At 47.8% G+C, this 18813-nt stretch overlaps 1 protein-coding gene across 4 annotated transcripts; it reads left to right on the top strand.

Moving 5' to 3' along the window:
* Positions 1 to 219: 219 nt before the first annotated feature.
* Positions 220 to 17971, top strand: LOC119923572 (retinal rod rhodopsin-sensitive cGMP 3',5'-cyclic phosphodiesterase subunit gamma). Of its 4 annotated transcripts, XR_005448883.1 has the most exons (5): positions 220 to 292; positions 2123 to 2614; positions 7595 to 7794; positions 14620 to 14660; positions 17723 to 17763. XR_005448883.1 is itself a non-coding variant. In XM_038742933.1 (4 exons), the coding sequence occupies exons 2-4, from the start codon at positions 10136 to 10138 to the stop codon at positions 17797 to 17799; spliced, it is 267 nt and encodes an 88-aa protein (XP_038598861.1). In that variant the 5' UTR covers positions 257 to 292; positions 10076 to 10135; the 3' UTR covers positions 17800 to 17971. The 4 variants fall into 4 exon arrangements, 3 of the variants coding, with proteins under 3 accessions (XP_038598859.1, XP_038598861.1, XP_038598860.1); XM_038742933.1 differs by lacking the exons at positions 2123 to 2614; positions 7595 to 7794 and adding an exon at positions 10076 to 10284 and having other exon boundaries at positions 257 to 292; positions 17723 to 17971; XM_038742932.1 differs by lacking the exons at positions 220 to 292; positions 2123 to 2614 and adding an exon at positions 10076 to 10284 and having other exon boundaries at positions 7464 to 7794; positions 17723 to 17971.
* The last annotated feature ends 842 nt before the right edge of the window (positions 17972 to 18813 follow it).

The raw sequence follows: 18813 nt of genomic DNA, 5'->3' as shown, positions 1-18813 counted from the left end.
CCTCACGCGACCCCTTCAAGCCCCGCCCTCTCCTCACTCCTATTGGCCAACACGTCACCGCTGCTGCTTGGTGATTGGTCGACCAGGCCGCCACTCCTAGAAGGAGGGCGGATTCGGAGACCGCCTCACGCCCTCCCCTCCGGTCCCGCCCCCGCCTCACGCCTATTGGCCAAGAGCGTCCCGGTGCGGCGCTGTGATTGGTCACCTCGGCCGCCACTCACAGGGCGGGGGTCGCGGCCTGCTCGGGGATCAGGCCGAGATGCTGCTGCTGCGGACCATGGCCAACATCCGGGTAAGTACCCGGATGTACGCCTGGGTAAATACCCGGATGGCGGCCCGAGGAAAATGCCCCAATAAATGCCCGGATGCTGCCCTGACCGAGGGAAACTAAAGGCCGAAGTTGGCCAGAGGTCAAAGGTCACAGGGCCAGGGGAGGAGAATAAGGCCAATAATAATAATAGTATTTCTTAAGCGCTTACTATGTGTAAATCACTGTTCTAAGCGCTGGGGAGGTTACAAGGTGATCAGGTTGGCGCGCGTGCCAACAAAACAAAACATAAACAAAATAAAATAGAATAGTAAATATGTACAAGTAAAATAAATAAATAGAGGATTAAGACTGTGAGCCCCATGTGGGACAACCTGATCACCTTGTATCTCCCCCAATCAATCAATCAATCGTATTTATTGAGCGCTTACTGTGTGCAGAGCACTGGACTAAGCGCTTGGGAAGTACAAGTTGGAAACATATAGAGACAGTCCCCACCCAACAGTGGGCTCAAGAACAGTGCTTTGCACATAGTAAGCGCTTAACAAATGCCATCATCATCATTATTATTATTCAATCGTATTTCATAAGCAACCCGATCACCGTGTAACCTCCCCGGCGCTTCGAACAGTGCTTTGCGCGTAGTAAGCACTTAATAAATGCCATCATCATTATTATTATTATTTATTGAGCACTTACTGTGTGCCGAGCACTGTGCAAAGCGCTTAGTAAGGACAAATCGGCCTGAGTTCTAATCCTGACCCCAGTACGTATCTGCTGCGTGACCTCGGGCAAGTCCCTTCGCTTCTCTGGGCCTCAGTTCCCACATCTGGAAAATGGGGATGGAGGCTGGGAGCCCCGCCTGGGACTGTGTCCAACCGATTAGCTGGGATCCACCCCATTGCTTAGTACAGTGCCTGGCACATAGTAAGCGCTTAACACACACCATTATTATTATTATTGTGAAAAGACTGAATTCCCGTTGACGCCTCAGTCAGGACGGGGGGAAGGGACTCTTGCCGTCCGATTTGGGGTAGCCCCAAGATGGCGGAGGGGAAGGTTGAGGGGGGTGATTTTATCATCATCATTATCATCATCATCAATCGTATTTATTGAGTGCTTACTGTGTGCAGAGCACTGTACTAAGCGCTTGGGAAGTACAGTTTGGCAACAGTCCCTACCCAACAGTGGGCTTACAGTCTAAAAGGGGGAGACAGAGACCAAAACCAAACATACTGACAAAATAAAATAAATAGAATAGATATGTACAAGTAAAATAAATAGATAAATAAATAGAGTAATAAATATGTAGAAACATATATACATCTATACAGGTGCTGTGGGGAAGGGAAGGAGGTAAGAGGGGGGGGATGGAGAGGGGGACCAGGGGGAGAGGAAGGAAGGGGCTCAGTCTGGGAAGGCCTCCTGGAGGAGGTGAGCTCTCAGTAGGGCCTTGAAGGGAGGAAGAGAGCTAGCTTCGTGGATGTCAATCGTATTTACTGAGCGCTTACTGTGTGCAGAGCACTGTACTAAGCGCTTGGGAAGTACAATTTGGCAACATATAGAGACAGTCCCTACCCAACAGTGGGCTCACAGTCTAAAAGGGGGAGACAGAGAACCAAACCAAACATACTAACAAAGTAAAATAAATAGAATAGATATGTACAAGTAAGATAAATAAATAGAGTAATAAATATGTACAACCATATATACATATATCCAGGTGCTGTGGGGAAGGGAAGGAGGTAAGATGGGGGGGATGGAGAGGGGGACTAGGGGGAGAGGAAGGAAGGGGCTCAGTCTGGGAAGGTCTACTGGGCAGGTAATTGATGTATTCGCCCCCCCCCACCCCAGGAGCGGCTCCGATGCCTCAGTTTCCCCAGGCCCCGAAGCGTCCCGCCTGCTTCCCCGCTAGGGACTCCCAGCAGGCACCGGTGCAGCAGGAGGGACTCCAGGCAGGACTCGGCGGGAGAGGCCTGTGGAGTAGACGACCCTCGGACCGACCCGTCCCCCGTCTCCCCCGAGGAGGGGACCCCCCAGCCCGCCGCGCTCCCGCCCCCCACAAACTGCTGCATGAGCGGCTGCCCCAACTGCGTGTGGGTCGCCTACGCCGAGGAGCTGAGGCGACGCTTCCAAGATGGCGGCGAGAAGGCCTTGGCCGCCCTGGAGGAGCAGGTCCAGGACGAGAACGTCAAGGCTTTCATCAAGATGGAGATCCGACTGCGCCTGAAGGACGGGGGCTGAGGGAGACCCGGGCGGACCGCAGGCGGCCCCGCTCTCGCCATCGGCCCGCGAGGACCGCGGGCCTTCCTTTCCAAACAACGTTTTCCCCCGAGGGGACCTCGGGTCGGGGGGCGGAAGAGGGGTTATTTATTGATCCTTTGGTGCATCTAAAATAAACAGAAGATAAAATAAACGAGAAGCAGCGTGGCTCAGTGGAAAGAGCCCGGGCTTTGGAGTCAGAGGTCATGGGTTCAAATCCTGTCCCCGCCACTTAGCTGGGTGACTTTGGGCAAGTCACTTCACTTCTCTGGGCCTCAGTTCCCTCATCTGGAAAATGGGGATGAAGACTGTGAGCCCCACGTGGGACAACCTGATCTCCTTGTATCCCCCCAGCGCTTAGAACAGTGCTTTGCACATAGTAAGTGCTTAACAAATACCATCATCATCATCTCTGCCTGAGAATAAACACCCCACCAAGGGGATTGCTCCCAGACTCCCTCCCTTCAATGCTTTCTTCTTTTTAGATCAATCAATCATATTTATTGAGCGCTTACTGTGTGCAGAGCACTGGACTATATATATATATAATCATAACTGTGGTATTTGTCTCTCTATGTTGCCAACTTGGACTTCCCCAGCGCTTAGTACAGTGCTCTGCACACAGTAAGCGCTCAATAAATATGATTGAATGAGTGAATGAATCATCATCATCATCAATCGTAATTATTGAGCACTTACTGTGTGCAGAGCACTGTACTAAGCGCTTGGGAAGTCCAAGTTGGCAACATCTAGAGACAGTCCCTACCCAACAGTGGGCTCACAGTCTAAAAGGGGGAGACAGAGAACAAAACCAAACATACTACCAAAATAAAATAAATAGAATAGATATGTACAAGTAAAATAAATAAATAAATAAAGTAATAAATATGTACAAACATATATACAGGTGCTGTGTGGTAGGGAGCGTCTCTATATGTCGCCAACTTGCACACAGTAAGCGCTCAATAAATACGATTGATTGATTGCATTCACCCCAGCGCTTCATTCAGTTGTATTTATTGAGCACTTTCTGTGTGCAGAGCACTGGACTAAGCACTCATCAACATCGTGGCTCAGTGGAAAGAGCCCGGGCTTTGGAGTCAGAGGTCATGGGTTCAAATCCCAACTCCTCCAATTGTCAGCTGTGCGGGCAAGTCACTTAACTTCTCTGTGCCTCAGTTGCCTTCATCTGTAAAATGGGGATGAAGACTGTGAGCCCCCCGTGGGACAACCTGATTACCTTGTAACCTCCCCAGCGCTTAGAACAGTGCTTTGCACATAGTAAGCGCTTAACAAATACCATTATTATTATTTAGTTTCTACCCAACAACGGGCTCACAGTCTAGGAGGGAGGAGACAGACAACAAAACAAAACACGTAGATCAGCTGTGTGACTTTGGGCAAGTCGCTTCAGTTCTCTGGGCCTCAGTTTCCTCATCTGGAAAATGAGGTTTAAGACTGTGAGCCGCATGTGGGACAGCCTGATTATCTTGTATCTCCCCTAGCGCTTAGAACAGTGCTCGGCACATAGCACTTAAAAAATTCCAAAATGATTATTATTATTACTATTATTGATAGTATTATTAATATATTAATAATACTATTATTGATAGTATTATTAATATATTAATATATAAATAGTATTAATAGTATTATTATTATTATTATTAAGCACTTATTATGTGCCAGGCACTGTTCTAAGCCCTGGGGTAGACACAAATGCCATCATTATTCATTCAATCCTATTTATTTATTTATTATTATTTATTTATTTATAATTATTACCAACTCTGTCATATTGGACTCTCTTGTCTGTATTCACCCCAGCGCTTCATTCAAGAGTATTTATTGAGCGCTGACTGTGTGCAGCGCGCTTAGAACAGTGCCTGGCACAAAGGTAAGCGCTTAACACTCTTTTAGACTGTGAGCTCACTGTTGGGTAGGGACCGTCTCTAGATGTTGCCAACTTGGACTTCCCAAGCGCTTAGTACAGTGCTCTGCACGCAGTAAGCGCTCAATAAATACGCTTGATTGATTGATTGATTAACAAATACCTTGATGATGATTATTATTACTTAGCACAGCGCTGTGCACTCAGTAAACCTTCAATAAATGTGATTGATTGAGGTGTGTACTTTCTGCGGGTGATTTCGAGGAGGCGTATGTGGAGATGAAATTCCCATTCATTCAACGGTATTTATTGAGCGCTTCCTGTGTGCAGAGCACTGTACTAAGCGCTTGGGAAGTGCAAATCGGCGACAGATAGCGACGGTCCCTACCCAACGACGGGCTCACGGTCTAGAAGGGGGAGATGGACGACAAAACAAAATGTTCTCCCTCCTGCTGGGACTTTGAGCCCTTTGTAGGACAGAGACTATGTCCGACCCGATTAACTCATATCTACCCTAGTGCTTGTCATGTTGTAAGTGTGTAACAAATATTTAATGATAATAAAATAACGTTCACTGGAGAATTCGGAGGCCAAAATCCGTTAGGGGAGGCGGAGAGGTTGCCTGCGTCTCCTGAGGAAGCAAACTGATCTCCCCGATAAGAGGATTATGGCTCTCCTTTCTTTAGTGATTAAACTAAATCTATTTTCTTGGCGTCTTATAGACACACCCGCACATATACATATGTGTACGTGTGTGTGTGTGTGTCTACCAGACGACGATTATGGATATATTTGTTTACCTGATCCTCCTGTGTGATAAAGATGTATGTTTCATTTATATATGTAGAGAGAAATACCGTACATTTAGTGATTATATAATAATAATGCTGATGGTATTTGTTAATCAATCAATCAATCAATTGTATTTATTGAGCGCTTACTGTGTGCAGAGCACTGTACTAAGCGCTTGGGAAGTACAAGTTGGCAACATCTAGAGACGGTCCCAACAGTGGGCTCACAGTCTAGAAGGGGGAGACAGAGAACAAAACCAAACATGCTAACAAAATAAAATAAATGGAATAGATATGTACAAGTAAGATAAATAAATAGAGTAATAAATATGTGCAACCATATATAATAATAATAATGTTGGCATTTGTTAAGCGCTTACTATGTGCAGAGCACTGTTCTAAGCGCTGGGGGGGATACAAGCTGATCAAGTTGTCCCATGTGGGGCTCACAGGCTTATTCCCATTTTACAGATGAGGGAACTGAGGCGCAGAGAAGTGAAGTGACTGGCCCAAGGTCACCCAGCAGACAGGTGGCGGAGCCGGGATTCGAACCCACGACCTCTGACTCCAAAGCCCAGGCTCTTTCCACTGAGCCACGCTGCTTCTCATGCACATATATATATATATATATATATATATATATATATATATATATATATATATATATATATCTCATCATCAATCGTATTTATTGAGCGCTTACTGTGTGCAGAGCACTGTACTAAGCTCTTGGGAAGTACAGATTGGCAACATATAGAGACAGTCCCTACCCAACAGTGAGCTCGCAGTCTAAAAGGGGGAGACAAAACCAAACATACTAACAAAATAAAATAAATAGAATAGATATGTACAAAATAAATAAATAGAGTAATAAATATGTACAAACATATATGCACATATACAGGTGCTGTGGGGAAGGGAAGGAGGTAAGATGGGGGGCTTACTATGTGCCAAGCACTGTTCTAAGCGCTGGGATAGACAGAAGCGCTGTGGGGCTGGGAGGGGAGATGAATAAAGGAAGCAAGCCCTGAGTGTTTAGCACAATGCCCTGCACATAGTAAGTGCCACTGATTGATACAATCAAGCAAGCACTTTACAAAGACATGATTATTATTGTCATTCATTCATTCAATCGTATTTATTTTTTTATTATTTTGTTTATTATTATTATTACATTATTTTGTTCTCTGTCTCCCCCTTTTAGACTGTGAGCCCACTGTTGGGTAGGGACTGTCTCTATATGTTGCCAATTTGTACTTCCCAAGCGCTTAGTACAGTGCTCTGCACATAGTAAGTGCTCAATAAATACGATTGATGATGATGATTTATTGAGCGCTTACTGTGGCGGAGCACCGGACTGAGCGCTTGGGAAGTAGAATTGGGCAACAAATAGAGACAATCCCCCTCGTCCTCTTCTCCATCCCCCCCATCTTACCTCCTTCCCTTCCCCACAGCACCTGTATAGATGTATATATGTTTGTACATATTTATTACTCTATTTATTTTACTTGTACATATCTATTCTATTTATTTTATTTTGTTAGTATGTTTGGTTTTGTTCTCTGTCTCCCCCTTTTAGACTGTGAGCCCACTGTTGGGCAGGGACTGTCTCTATATGTTGCCAATTTCTACTTCCCAAGCGCTTAGTACGGTGCTCTGCATACAGTAAGCGCTTAATAAATGCGATTGATGATGATGATCCCAGCCCACATTGGGCTCACGGTCTAGCCTAGTTATCGTTATTATTCTATCTAATAATAATTATGGTATTTGTTAAGGGCTTACTGTGCGCCAGGCATTGAACTGTGAGCTCGTTGTTGGGTAGGGATTGCCTCTGTTGCCGAATTGTAAGAATAATAATAATAATAATAATGGCATTTGTTAAGCGCTTACTAGGTGCCAAGCACTGTTCTAAGCGCTGGGAAGGATCCAAGGTGATCAGGTTGTCCCACGGGGGGGCTCACAGTCTTCATCCCCATTTTACAGATGAGGGAATCAACCACCAATCGTATTTATTGAGCGCTTACTGTGTGCTAAGCGCTTGGGAAGTCCAAGTTGGCAACATCTAGAGACGGTCCCTACCCAACAGCGGGCTCTAAAAGGGGGAGAGCTGAGGCACAGAGAAGTGACTTGCCCGAAGTCACGCTGCTGCCAGTTGGCAAGCGCTTAGTACAGTGTTCTGCACACAGTAAGCGCTTGATGAATAGGATGGGATGAATGAATGAACATTATTAAGGGGAAAGCCAGGACCGCTTCGGTCTCCCTTTGCCGCTGAACTTCACGGGCCCCTTCAAGGACACTCGGTCCGATTCTCCAACGGCCTGAAGGAAACCATGGCCGCCCCCCACCCCGGTAAATTCGCCCTCTGCCCTTAATCCCCAGGAGGAGATCCACCGTCCCCTGTCATCGAGAAGCTTATTAGAGAGACGTTGTCGCCGGGAGGATCATAATCCAATTACCCGGAGAGGGATAAATCCCCGTCTTCGGCATCCCGGGATGTACCAGGGGCAAGAAGAGAGCAGAAGTTGGCGGGCAGAACAACAGAGACCCCCGCCCACCCCCTCTGAGGGCAAGGAGGGGAGGTAAGCAATAATAATGATAATAATAATAATAATAATGGTATTTGTTAAGCGCTTACTATGTGCAAAGCACTGTTCTAAGCGCTGAATAATGATAGTGATGGTATTTGTTGAGCACTTACTGAGCACCTTGTAACCTCCCCAGCGCTTAGAACAGTGCCAGTTTGTACATAATAAACGCGTAATAAATGCCATGCCATATGTTGCCAACCTGTACTTCCCAAGCGCTTAGTCCAGTGCTCTGCACGCAGTAAGCGCTCAATAAATACGATGGATGAAATGCCATTATTATTATTACGCTAAAATACTTTGCAGAAATCCTGAAGGAAAATAGTATTGAATTACTGCTAATTTTATCTGGTTACATCGCCCGCCTCTTTGCCAAGGATTCCCAGACTATTCAAGCAACGAGCGCATTTTGAAATAGCACATTTTGCCATGCTAAACTGAAGTCCATGTGCTAATATTTATTTTGTTAATATGTTTTGTTTGGTCGTCCGTCTCCCCCTTCTAGACTGTGAGCCCGCCGTCGGGTAGGGACCGGCTCTAGATGTTGCCAACTTGGACTTCCCAAGCGCTTAGTACAGTGCTCTGCACACAGTAAGCGCTCAATAAATACGATGGATGAAATGCCATTATTATTATTACACTAAAATACCAGAATCAGGTTACTGCTTCTTTGCAGAACTCCTGAAGGAAAATAGTATTCAATTACTGCTAATTTTATCTGGTTAAATCGTCCGCCTCTTTGCCAAGGATTCCCAGACTATTCAAGCAATGAGCGCATTTTGAAATAGCACATTTTGCCATGCTAAACTGAAGTCCACGTGCTAATATTTATTTTTTTAATATGTTTTGTTTGGTTGTCCGTCTCCCCCTTCTAGACTGTGAGCCCACCGTTGGGTAGGGACCGTCTCAATATGTTGCCAACTTGAACTTACCAAACGCTTAGTCCAGTGCTCTGCACACAGTAAGCGCTCAATAAATACGATTGAATGAACTTACTACGTGCTGAGCGCTGGGGTAGTTACAGCTGTGGGGCTCACAGTCTTAATCCCCATTTTCCAGGTAAGGTAACTGAGGCCCGGAGAAGTGAAGCGACTCGACCAAGGGCGCACAGCTGGCAAGTGGTGGTGTGTGTTAAGTACTTGGTATGAAGCAGCAGCGTGGCTCAGTGGAAAGAGCCCGGGCTTTGGAGTCAGAGGTCATGGGTTCAAATCCCGGCTCCGCCACTTGTCAGCTGTGTGATTTGGGGCGAGTCACTTCACTTCTCTGGGCCTCAGTTACCTCATCACCTGATAACCTCCTCAGCGCTTAGAACAGTGCTTTGCACACAGTAAGTGCTTAATAAATGCCATCATCATTATTATTATTATTACTTACCGTGTGCCAGGCACTGTACTAAGCGCCGGGGTGGGTACAAGCAAATCGGGTTGGACGCAGTCCCTGTCCCAGTAATTTCCACCAGAAGTTGACACATGTTGGCTGAAAACCTGTTGGAGAAGCAGCATGGCTCAGTGGAAAGAGCCCGGGCTTTGGAGTCAGAGGTCATGGGTTCAAATCCCGGCTCCGCCAACTGTCAGCTGTGTGACTTTGGGCAAGTCACTTCCCCTCTCTGTGCCTCAGTGACCTCATCTGTAAAGTGGGGATTAAAACTGCGTGCCCCCTGTGGGGCAACCTGATCACCTTGTAACCTCCCCGGCGCTTAGAACGGTGCTTTGCACGTAGTAAGTGCTTAACAAATACCATCATTATTATTATTATTATTATGTGGGGCTCACAGTCTCCATCCCCATTTTCCAGATGAGGGAACTGAGGCCTGGAGAACAATGATAATGATGGGAATTGTTAAGCACTTACTATGTGCCACTGTTCCTTTAGACTGTGAGCCCACTGTTGGGTAGGGACTGTCTCTGTATGTTGCCAACTTGGACTTCCCAAGCGCTTAGTACAGTGCTCCGCACACAGTAAGCGCCCAATAAACACGATTGATTGATTCTAAGAGCTGGGGGAGATACAAGGTGATCAGGTTGTCCCACGTGGGGCTCACACTCTACATCCCCATTTTCCAGCTGAGGGAACTGAGGCCCAGAGACCGGTCCAAGGTCACGCAGCAGACCAGCGGCGGAGGCGGGATTAGAACCCACGTCCCCCAAAGTCACCCGGCTGCCGATAGGTGGAGCCGGGATTTGAACCCATGACCTCTGACTCCAAAGCCCGGGCTCTTCCCGCTGAGCCCCGCCGCTTCGGCCAGCGGTCGGACGCTTCCTCCTCTCCCTCCCAGGAGCCGGACCGGCGGGAAGACCTTGGCGGGATTGACCCCTGACCCTTGGCGGCCCCCGCCATGAACCTGGAAGCGCCGCCCAGGGCCGAGGTCAAGTCGGCCACCCGGGTGACCGGCGGGCCCGTCACCCCCAGGAAGGGACCCCCCAAATTCAAGCAACGGCAGACCCGACAGTTCAAGAGCAAGCCCCCCAAGAAAGGCGTGCAGGGGTAAGAATCACTTTTGGTTCCTTTAACGGCATTTCCTGGGCGCTTACTACATGCCAGGCACTGTAATAATAATAATAATTGTGGTATTTGTTAATAATAATAATAATAATAATGGCATTTATTAAGCGCTTACTATATGTGCAAAGCACTGTTCTAAGCGCTGGGGAGGTGACAGAGTGATCAGGTGGTCCCCCAGGGGGGCTCACAGTTTTAATCCCCATTTTACAGATGGAGAAGTGAAGTGACTCGCCCAAAGTCACACAGCTGACAGTTGGTGGAGCCGGGATTTGAACCCATGACCTCCGACTCCAAAGGCCGGGGCCTTTCCACTGAGCCGCGCTGCTTCTCTAAGCGCTTAAGCGCTTACTATGTGCCCAGCACTGTTCTAAGCGCCCGGGGGAGATACAGGGTAATCAGGTTGTCCCACGTTGGGGCTCCCAGTATTAATCGAGAAGCAGCGTGGCTCAGTGGAAAGAGCCCGGGCTTTGGAGTCAGAGGTCATGGGTTCAAATCCCGGCTCCACCTATTGTCAGCCGGGTGACTTTGGGCGAGTCACTTCACTTCTCTGGGCCTCAGTGACCTCATCTGGAAAATGGGGATTAAGACTGCGAGCCCCACGTGCGGCGACCCGATCACCTTGTGACCTCCCCAGCGCTTGGAACAGTGCTTTGCACATAGTAAGCGCTTAATAAATGCCATTATTATTATTATTATTAATCCCCATTTTCCAGATGAGGGCACTGAGGCCCAGAGAAGTGAAGTGACTTGCCCAGAGTCACCCAGCTGACAAGTGGCGGAGCGGGGATTAGAACCCATGACCTCTGACTCCCAAACCTGGGCTCTTTCCACTAAGCCAAGCTGCTATGTTACCAACTTGTACTTCCCAAGCGCTTAGTACAGTGCTCTGCACACAGTAAGCGCTCAATAAATACGACTGATTGATTGATTGATTCTCTGTACTAAGCTCTGGGGGGGAAATACAGGATACGTGCCAAGTGCCAATTCTGCCGTCTTGCCCTCTGCCAAGCGCTCAGTACAGTGCTCTGCACGTAGTAAGCTCTCAATAAATACCATTGAATTGAGAAAGCGCGGGGGGGAGACGCAGTAAAAATAATATTTTCTAAGGATATCTGTTAAGCTCTTGTTATGTTCGTTCCGTCGTATTTATCCAGCGCTTAGAACAGTGCCCAGCGCTTAGAACAGTGCTCTGCACATAGTAAGCGCTTAACAAATGCCATTATTATTATTATTATTGAGCGCTTACTGGGTGCAAAGCACTGTACAGGACGCTTGGGAGGGTACTCTGTGTCAATCAGTGGTATTTATTAATCCACTTTTTTTTATCCTCGTGGTATTTAAGCACCGATTATGTGCTTACTGAGTGGTAGAAACAAGCTAATCGGGTTGGACACGGTCCCTGTCCGACGTGGGGCTCAGGGTCTCGATCCCCATTTTCCAGAGGAGGAAACTGAGGCCCAGAGAAGCGAAGTGACTTGTCCAAGGTCACACAGCAGACAAGTGGCGGAGGCAGGATCAGAACCCAGGTCCTTCTGAGCCCCGGGCCCAGGCCACGCTTACCCACTGGGCCACGCTGCTTCTGGTTGGCAGAAGTGGGGCGGAGAGTGCTCTGCACACTGTAATAATAATAACAATAATAATAATAATAATGGCATTTATTAAGCGCCTACTATGTGCAAAGCACCGTTCTACGCACTGGGGAGGTTACAAGGTGATCAGGTTGGCCCACAGTCTTCATCCCCATTTTCCAGATGAGGAAACTGAGGCCCAGAGAAGTGAGGTGACCTGCCCAAAGTCACCCAGCTGACAAGTGGCGGAGCCGGGATTTGAACCCATGACCTCTGACTCCGCAGCCCGGGCTCTTTCCACTGAGCCTCGCTGCTTCTCCAGTAAGCGCTCAATAAATACGATTGAGTGAATGAACGAATCCAGGGCTTAGGAATGACAACTCAGGGAAAGGCAGCACGGCCTAGCGGGTAGAGCCCGGGCCCGGGAGTCGGGGGACTTGGGTTCTCATCCCGGCTCCGCCCCTTGTCCGCTGCTGGGTGACCTTGGACAAGTCACTTTATTTCCCTGGGCCTCAGTCCCTTCATTGCAAAATGGGGGTGAAGATTGGGAGCCCCAAGTGGGACAGGGATTGTGTCCAAACTGATTAGCTCGTAGCTACTCTAGCACTCAGTACAGCGCCTGACAGAAAGTAAGTGCTTACCAAGTACCTTAAATAAAACGGGGCAAAACAGAAATTTTTTCAAAAGAGAGAAAACTTCATCTCTTCCGTCTCCTTGGAGTCCTCGGTCTCCACCATCTCCACGGTCTCCTTCGTCTCTGTTTCCACAGTCTCCTCCATCTCCCCTCCATCTCCTCTCTCTCCACCGTCTCCTCTGTCTCCATCTCCCCCGTCTCCACCCGTCTCCTCCACCTTCTCTGTCTCCACCCGTCTCCTCCATCTCCCTGTCTTCACCCTCTCCTCTGTCTCTACAGCCTCCTCCATCTCCATGGTCTCCCCCGTCTCCCCCATCTCCTCCGTCTCCACCATCTCCATTTTCTCTGTCTCCACCCATCTCCTCCATCTCTCCTGTCTTCCCCCTCTCCTCCGTCTCTACTACCTCCTCCATCTCCACGGTCTCCCCCGTCTCCCCCATCTCCACCATCTCCATTTTCTCTGTCTCCACCCGTCTCCTCCATCTCTCCTGTCTTCACCCTCTCCTCTGTCTCTACGGCCTCCTCCATCTCCACGGTCTCCCCCATCTCCCCCATCTCCTCCATCTCCACCATCTCCATTTTCTTGGTCTCCACCCGTCTCCTCCATCTCTCCTCTCTTCACCCTCTCCTCCGTCTCTGCTACCTCCTCCATCTCCACAGTCTCCCCCATCTCCCCCATCTCCTCCATCTCCATTTTCTCTGTCTCCACCCATCTCCTCCATCTCTCCTGTCTTCCCCCTCTCCTCCGTCTCTACTACCACCTCCATCTCCACAGTCTCCCCCGTCTCCCCCATCTCCCCCGTCTCCTCCATCTCCACCATCTCCATTTTCTCTGTCTCCACCTGTCTTCTCCATCTCTCCTCTCTTTACCTTCTCCTCCATCTCTACTACCTCCTCCATCTCCATCATCTCCATTTTCTCTGTCTCCACCCGTCTCCATCTCTCCTCTCTTCACCCTCTCCTCCGTCTCTGCTACCTCCTCCATCTCCGTGGTCTCCCCCATCTCCCCCGTCTCCACCATCTCCGTTTTCTGTGTCTCCACCCATCTCCTCCATCTCACCTGTCTTCATCCTCTCCTCCGTCTCTACCACCTCCTCCATCTCCACGGTCTCCCCCATCTCCCCCATCTCCTCCATCTCCATTTTCTCTGTCTCCACCCATCTCCTCCATCTCTCCTGTCTTCCCCCTCTCCTCCGTCTCTACTACCACCTCCATCTCCACAGTCTCCCCCGTCTCCCCCATCTCCTCCGTCTCTACTACCACCTCCATCTCCACAGTCTCCCCCGTCTCCCCCATCTCCCCCGTCTCCTCCATCTCCACCATCTCCATTTTCTCTGTCTCCACCTGTCTTCTCCATCTCTCCTCTCTTTACCTTCTCCTCCATCTCTACTACCTCCTCCATCTCCATCATCTCCATTTTCTCTGTCTCCACCCGTCTCCATCTCTCCTCTCTTCACCCTCTCCTCCGTCTCTGCTACCTCCTCCATCTCCGTGGTCTCCCCCATCTCCCCCGTCTCCACCATCTCCGTTTTCTGTGTCTCCACCCATCTCCTCCATCTCACCTGTCTTCACCCTCTCCTCCGTCTCTACCACCTCCTCCATCTCCACGGTCTCCCCCATCTCCCCCATCTCCTCTCAGCTCGGCCCGGCCCTCAGCACCGGGGGAGCCGCCCCTGTGGGTGCCAGGCGTTGCAAACATCAAGCTTGGCGGCACAGCACAGTCTCCATGATCGCACAGTATGTCTGGGGCTGCAAATTCTGCGCTGACTTTTTCAGGCACACATGTAACCACAGACTATAAGAGCACAGTGCTACACAGTAAACAATGTAGCAGGATGCGTTGTATGACCGGAGCCAATGTTTTGTTTTGTTGTCTGTCTCCCCCTTCTAGACTGTGAGCCCACTGTTGGGTAGGGACCGTCTCTAGATGTTAAGCGCTTAGTCCGGTGCGCTGCACACAGTAAGCGCTCAATAAATCCGATTGAATGACTGAATGAATGTCTCCACCCGTCTCCTCCATCTCTCCTGTCCTGGCCCTCTCTTCCGTCTCCACCACCTCCTCCATCTCCACGGTCTCCCCCGTCTCCTCTGTCTCTGAGTCTCTGGTTCTTTCAGGTTCGGGGACGACATTCCCGGCATGGAAGGATTAGGGACAGGTAAGGGATTGGGGTCCCTCCGGCGGGCTGCGGGAGGGGAGGGATGAACGGGAAGCCGCGAGGCCAGAGATCCCCCTCTCCTCCCCGACCCCCCGAAACCCCTCCAGTCTCCAACCGCGGGCCCATTCTCGTCACCCTGGCCCGTTCTCGAAAACCCAGCTTAGGGGCTGGTGGCAGAGAAAGGAGGGTAGCCCAAGAGCTAGGGGAATAATAATAATTAATAATAATTTTAGTCTTTGTTAAGCGCTTACTGTGTGCCAAGCACTGGGATAATAATAATAATAATGTTGGTATTTCTTAAGCGCTTACTGTGTGCCAAGCACTGCTCTAAGCACTGGGATAATAATGATAATGTTGGTATTTCTTAAGCGCTTACTGTGTGCCAAGCACTGCTCTAAGCACTGGGATAATAATAATAATAATGTTGGCATTTCTTAAGCGCTTACTATGTGCCAAGCACTGTTCTAAACGCTGGAGAGGTTACAAGGTGATCAGGTTGTCCCACGGGGGGCTCACAGTCTTCATCCCCATTTTACAGATGAGGGACTGAGGCCCAGAGACGTTGAGTGGCTTGCCCAAAGTCACCCAGCTGACAAGTGGCGGAGCCGGGATTTGAACCCATGACCTCTGACTCCAAAGCCCGGGCTCTTGCCACTGAGCCACGCTGCTTCTCTGGGATAATAATAATAATGATGTCGGTATTTGTTAAGCGCTTACTATGTGCCAAGCACCCTTTTAGACTGTTAGCCCCGTCTAGACTGTGAACCCACTGTTGGGTAGGGACCGTCTCTAGATGTTGCCAACTTGGACTTCCCAAGCGCTTAGTACAGCGCTCTGCACACAGTAAAAGCGCTCAATAAATACGACTGAGTGAATGAAAGCACTCCTCTAAGCACTGGGATAATAATAATGATGTCGGTATTTGTTAAGCGCTTCCTATGTGCCAAGCATCAGGGGAGATGCAAGGGAATCAGGTTGTCCCCCGTGAGTCTCCCAGTCTTCATCCCCATTTTCCAGATGAGGTAACTGAGGCCCAGAGAAGTGAAGTGACTCGCCCAAAGTCACACAGTTGGGAAGCAGCGTGGTTCAGTGGCAAGAGCCCGGGCTTTGGAGTCAGAGTTTATGGGTTCGAATCCAAAGTCAGCTGTGTGACTTTGGGCAAGTCACTTCACTTCTCTGCGCCTCAGTTCCCTCATCTGGAAAATGGGGATTGAGATTGTGAGCCCCCCGTGGGACAACCTGATCACCTTGCAACCTCCCCAGCGCTTAGAACAGTGCTTGGCACATAGTAAGCGCTTAATAAATGCTAAAAAAAAAAAAGTGACTGAGGCGGAATTCGAACCCATGACCTCGGACTCCCAAGCCCGGGCTCTTTCCACTAAGACACGCTGCTTCTCCAAGGGGAAGGACCTCCCTTCACCCCCACAGGACACCCCCTTCCTTCAACCCCCTAGGGCCCGGGGCGGCCTGCATCTACCGATGAGCCTGTACCTCCCCCAGTGCTTAGAACAGTGTCTGCCACATAGTAAGCGCTCAACCAATGCCATCATTGTTATCATTATTAATATCATTACATCATATCATCATCATCATCAGTCGTATTTATTGAGCGCTTACTATGTGCAGAGCACTGTACTAAGCGCTTGGGAAGTACAAATTGGCAACGTATAGAGACAGTCCCTACCCAACAGTGGGCTCATCATTAGATCATTAATATAAATTAATATTAAATTAATTAGAAGCAGCGTGGCTCAGTGAAAAAGAGCCCGGGCTTTGGAGTCAGAGGTCGTGGGTTCAAATCCCGGCTCCGCCACTTGTCAGCTGGGTGACTTGGGGCAAGTCGCTTCACTTCTCTGGGCCTCAGTTCCCTCATCTGGAAAATGGGGATTGAGACTGTGAGCCCCACGTGGGACAACCTGATCACCTTGTAACCTCCCCAGCGCTTAGAACAGTGCTTTGCACATAGTAAGCGCTTAATAAACGCCATCATCATTATTATTATTAATATCACTATCATTTTTATCATTCAGCGCTTAGAACAGTGCTTTGCACATAGTAAGCGCTTAATAAATGCCATCATCATTATTATTATTATTAATATCACTATCATTATTATCATTCAGCGCTTAGAACAGTGCTTTGCACGTAGTAAGTGCTTAATAAATGCCATCATCATTATTATTATTATTAATATCACTATCATTATTATCATTCAGCGCTTAGAACAGTGCTTTGCACGTAGTAAGCGCTTAATAAATGCCATCATTATTATTATTATTATTATTAATATCAATATCATTATTATCATTCAGCGCTTAGAACAGTGCTTTGCACATAGTAAGTGCTTAATAAACGCCATCATTACTATTATTATTATTAATATCACTATCATTATCACTCAGCACTTAGAACAGTGCTTTGCACATAGTAAGCGCTTAATAAATGCCATTATTATTATTATTATTATTATTATTATTATCACTATCATTATTATCATTCAGCACTTAGAACAGTGCTTTGCACATAATAAGTGCTTAATAAATGCCATTATTATTATTATTATTATTATTATCAATATCACTATCATTATTATCATTCAGCGCTTAGAACAGTGCTTTGCACATAGTAAGCGCTTAATAAATGCCATTATTATTATTATTATTATTAATATCACTATCATTATTAGCATTCAGCGCTTAGAACAGTGCTTTGCACATAGTAAGCGCTTAATAAATGCCATTATCACTATTATTATTAATATCACTATCATTATTATCATTCAGCGCTTAGAACAGTGCTTTGCACATAGTAAGCGCTTAATAAATCATCATCATCATCATCAATCGTATTTATTGAGCGCTTACTATGTGCAGAGCACTGTACTAAGCGCTTGGGAAGTACAAATTGGCAACATATAGAGACAGTCCCTACCCAACAGTGGGCTCACAGTCTAAAAGACACAGTCTATAAATGCCACCATTATTATTATTATTATTATTATTATTATTATTATCATCACAGCCAACACACTGACCTCACTCTCCTCTCCTTCTGCCTTCCAGACATCACCGTCATCTGCCCGTGGGAAGCTTTTAACCACCTGGAACTCCACGAGCTGGCTCAGTACGGCATCATCTAGTCGGTCCGTCGTATTTATTGAGCGCTTACCGTGTGCCGGGCACTGTACTGAGCGCTTGGGAGAGGTCGATAGAACAACAGAACAATTCCCCACTTGCAGCGAGCTTCCAGTCTAGAGGGGGAGAAGGACACGAGTAGAAATAAATAAACTGACAGATACGGTCATAAGTAGCGTGGGGCTGGGACGGGGGGGGGGGATGAATAATAATAATAATTAGAGTATTTGTTCATTCATTCAATCATTTATTGAGCACTTCCACTGTACTAAGCCAAGTTGGTGACATCTAGAGATGGTCCCTACCCAACAATGGGCTCACAGTCTAGAAGGGGGAGACAGGCAACAAAACAAAACACGTGGACAGGTGTCAAGTCGTCAGAATAAACAGAATTAAAGCTAAATGCACAAAATAAATTGCGCTTATTAGGTGCCGAGCACCGTTCTAAGCGCCGGGGTAGATCCAGAGTGATCAGGTTGCCCCGCGTGGGGCTCACGGTCTTCATCCCCGTTATATAGTTGGGGTAACTGAGGCACGGAGAAATTAAGTGGCTTGCCCAAGGTCACATGGCGAACAGTCAAGGGAGCGGGAGGAGAGGAAAGGGGGTTTCAGTCGCTGCTGCTTCTTCAAGGACAGTGGAGTAGGATAAACCCAGTGCTCTGTATCTAGTTAACACGCAATAAATAATAAGAATAAGAGTAATGATGGTATTTGTTGAATGCTTACTGCATTGCAGGCTCTGCATAAAGCGGTGGGGTGAATACAAGGTCATCAGGTTGGATGTAGTCCCTGTCCCACATAATAATAATTATAATTATGGTATTTATTAAGCGGTTGCTATGTGCCAGGCACTGTACAAAACGATGGGGTGAACAGTGCTTTGCACATAGTAAGTGCTTAACAAATGCCATCATTATTATTATTATTATTATTATTACAAGATCATCGGGTTGGACGCAGTCCCCGTAACACGTAATAATAATTATAATTATGGTAGTTGTTAAGCATTTGCTATGTGG

Source organism: Tachyglossus aculeatus, unplaced genomic scaffold (genome assembly GCF_015852505.1).
Source record: "Tachyglossus aculeatus isolate mTacAcu1 unplaced genomic scaffold, mTacAcu1.pri scaffold_1_arrow_ctg1, whole genome shotgun sequence".
Taxonomy (NCBI): domain Eukaryota; kingdom Metazoa; phylum Chordata; class Mammalia; order Monotremata; family Tachyglossidae; genus Tachyglossus; species Tachyglossus aculeatus.
This window is presented reverse-complemented; position numbering and strand designations above follow the sequence as displayed.

Coding starts and splice junctions, on each gene's coding strand:
- LOC119923572 (XM_038742931.1), top strand. CDS start 260: ATGCTGCTGCTGCGGACCATGGCCAACATCCGG. Junction 293..2,122: donor GGACCATGGCCAACATCCGG/GTAAGTACCCGG, acceptor CCCCCACCCCAG/GAGCGGCTCCGATGCCTCAG.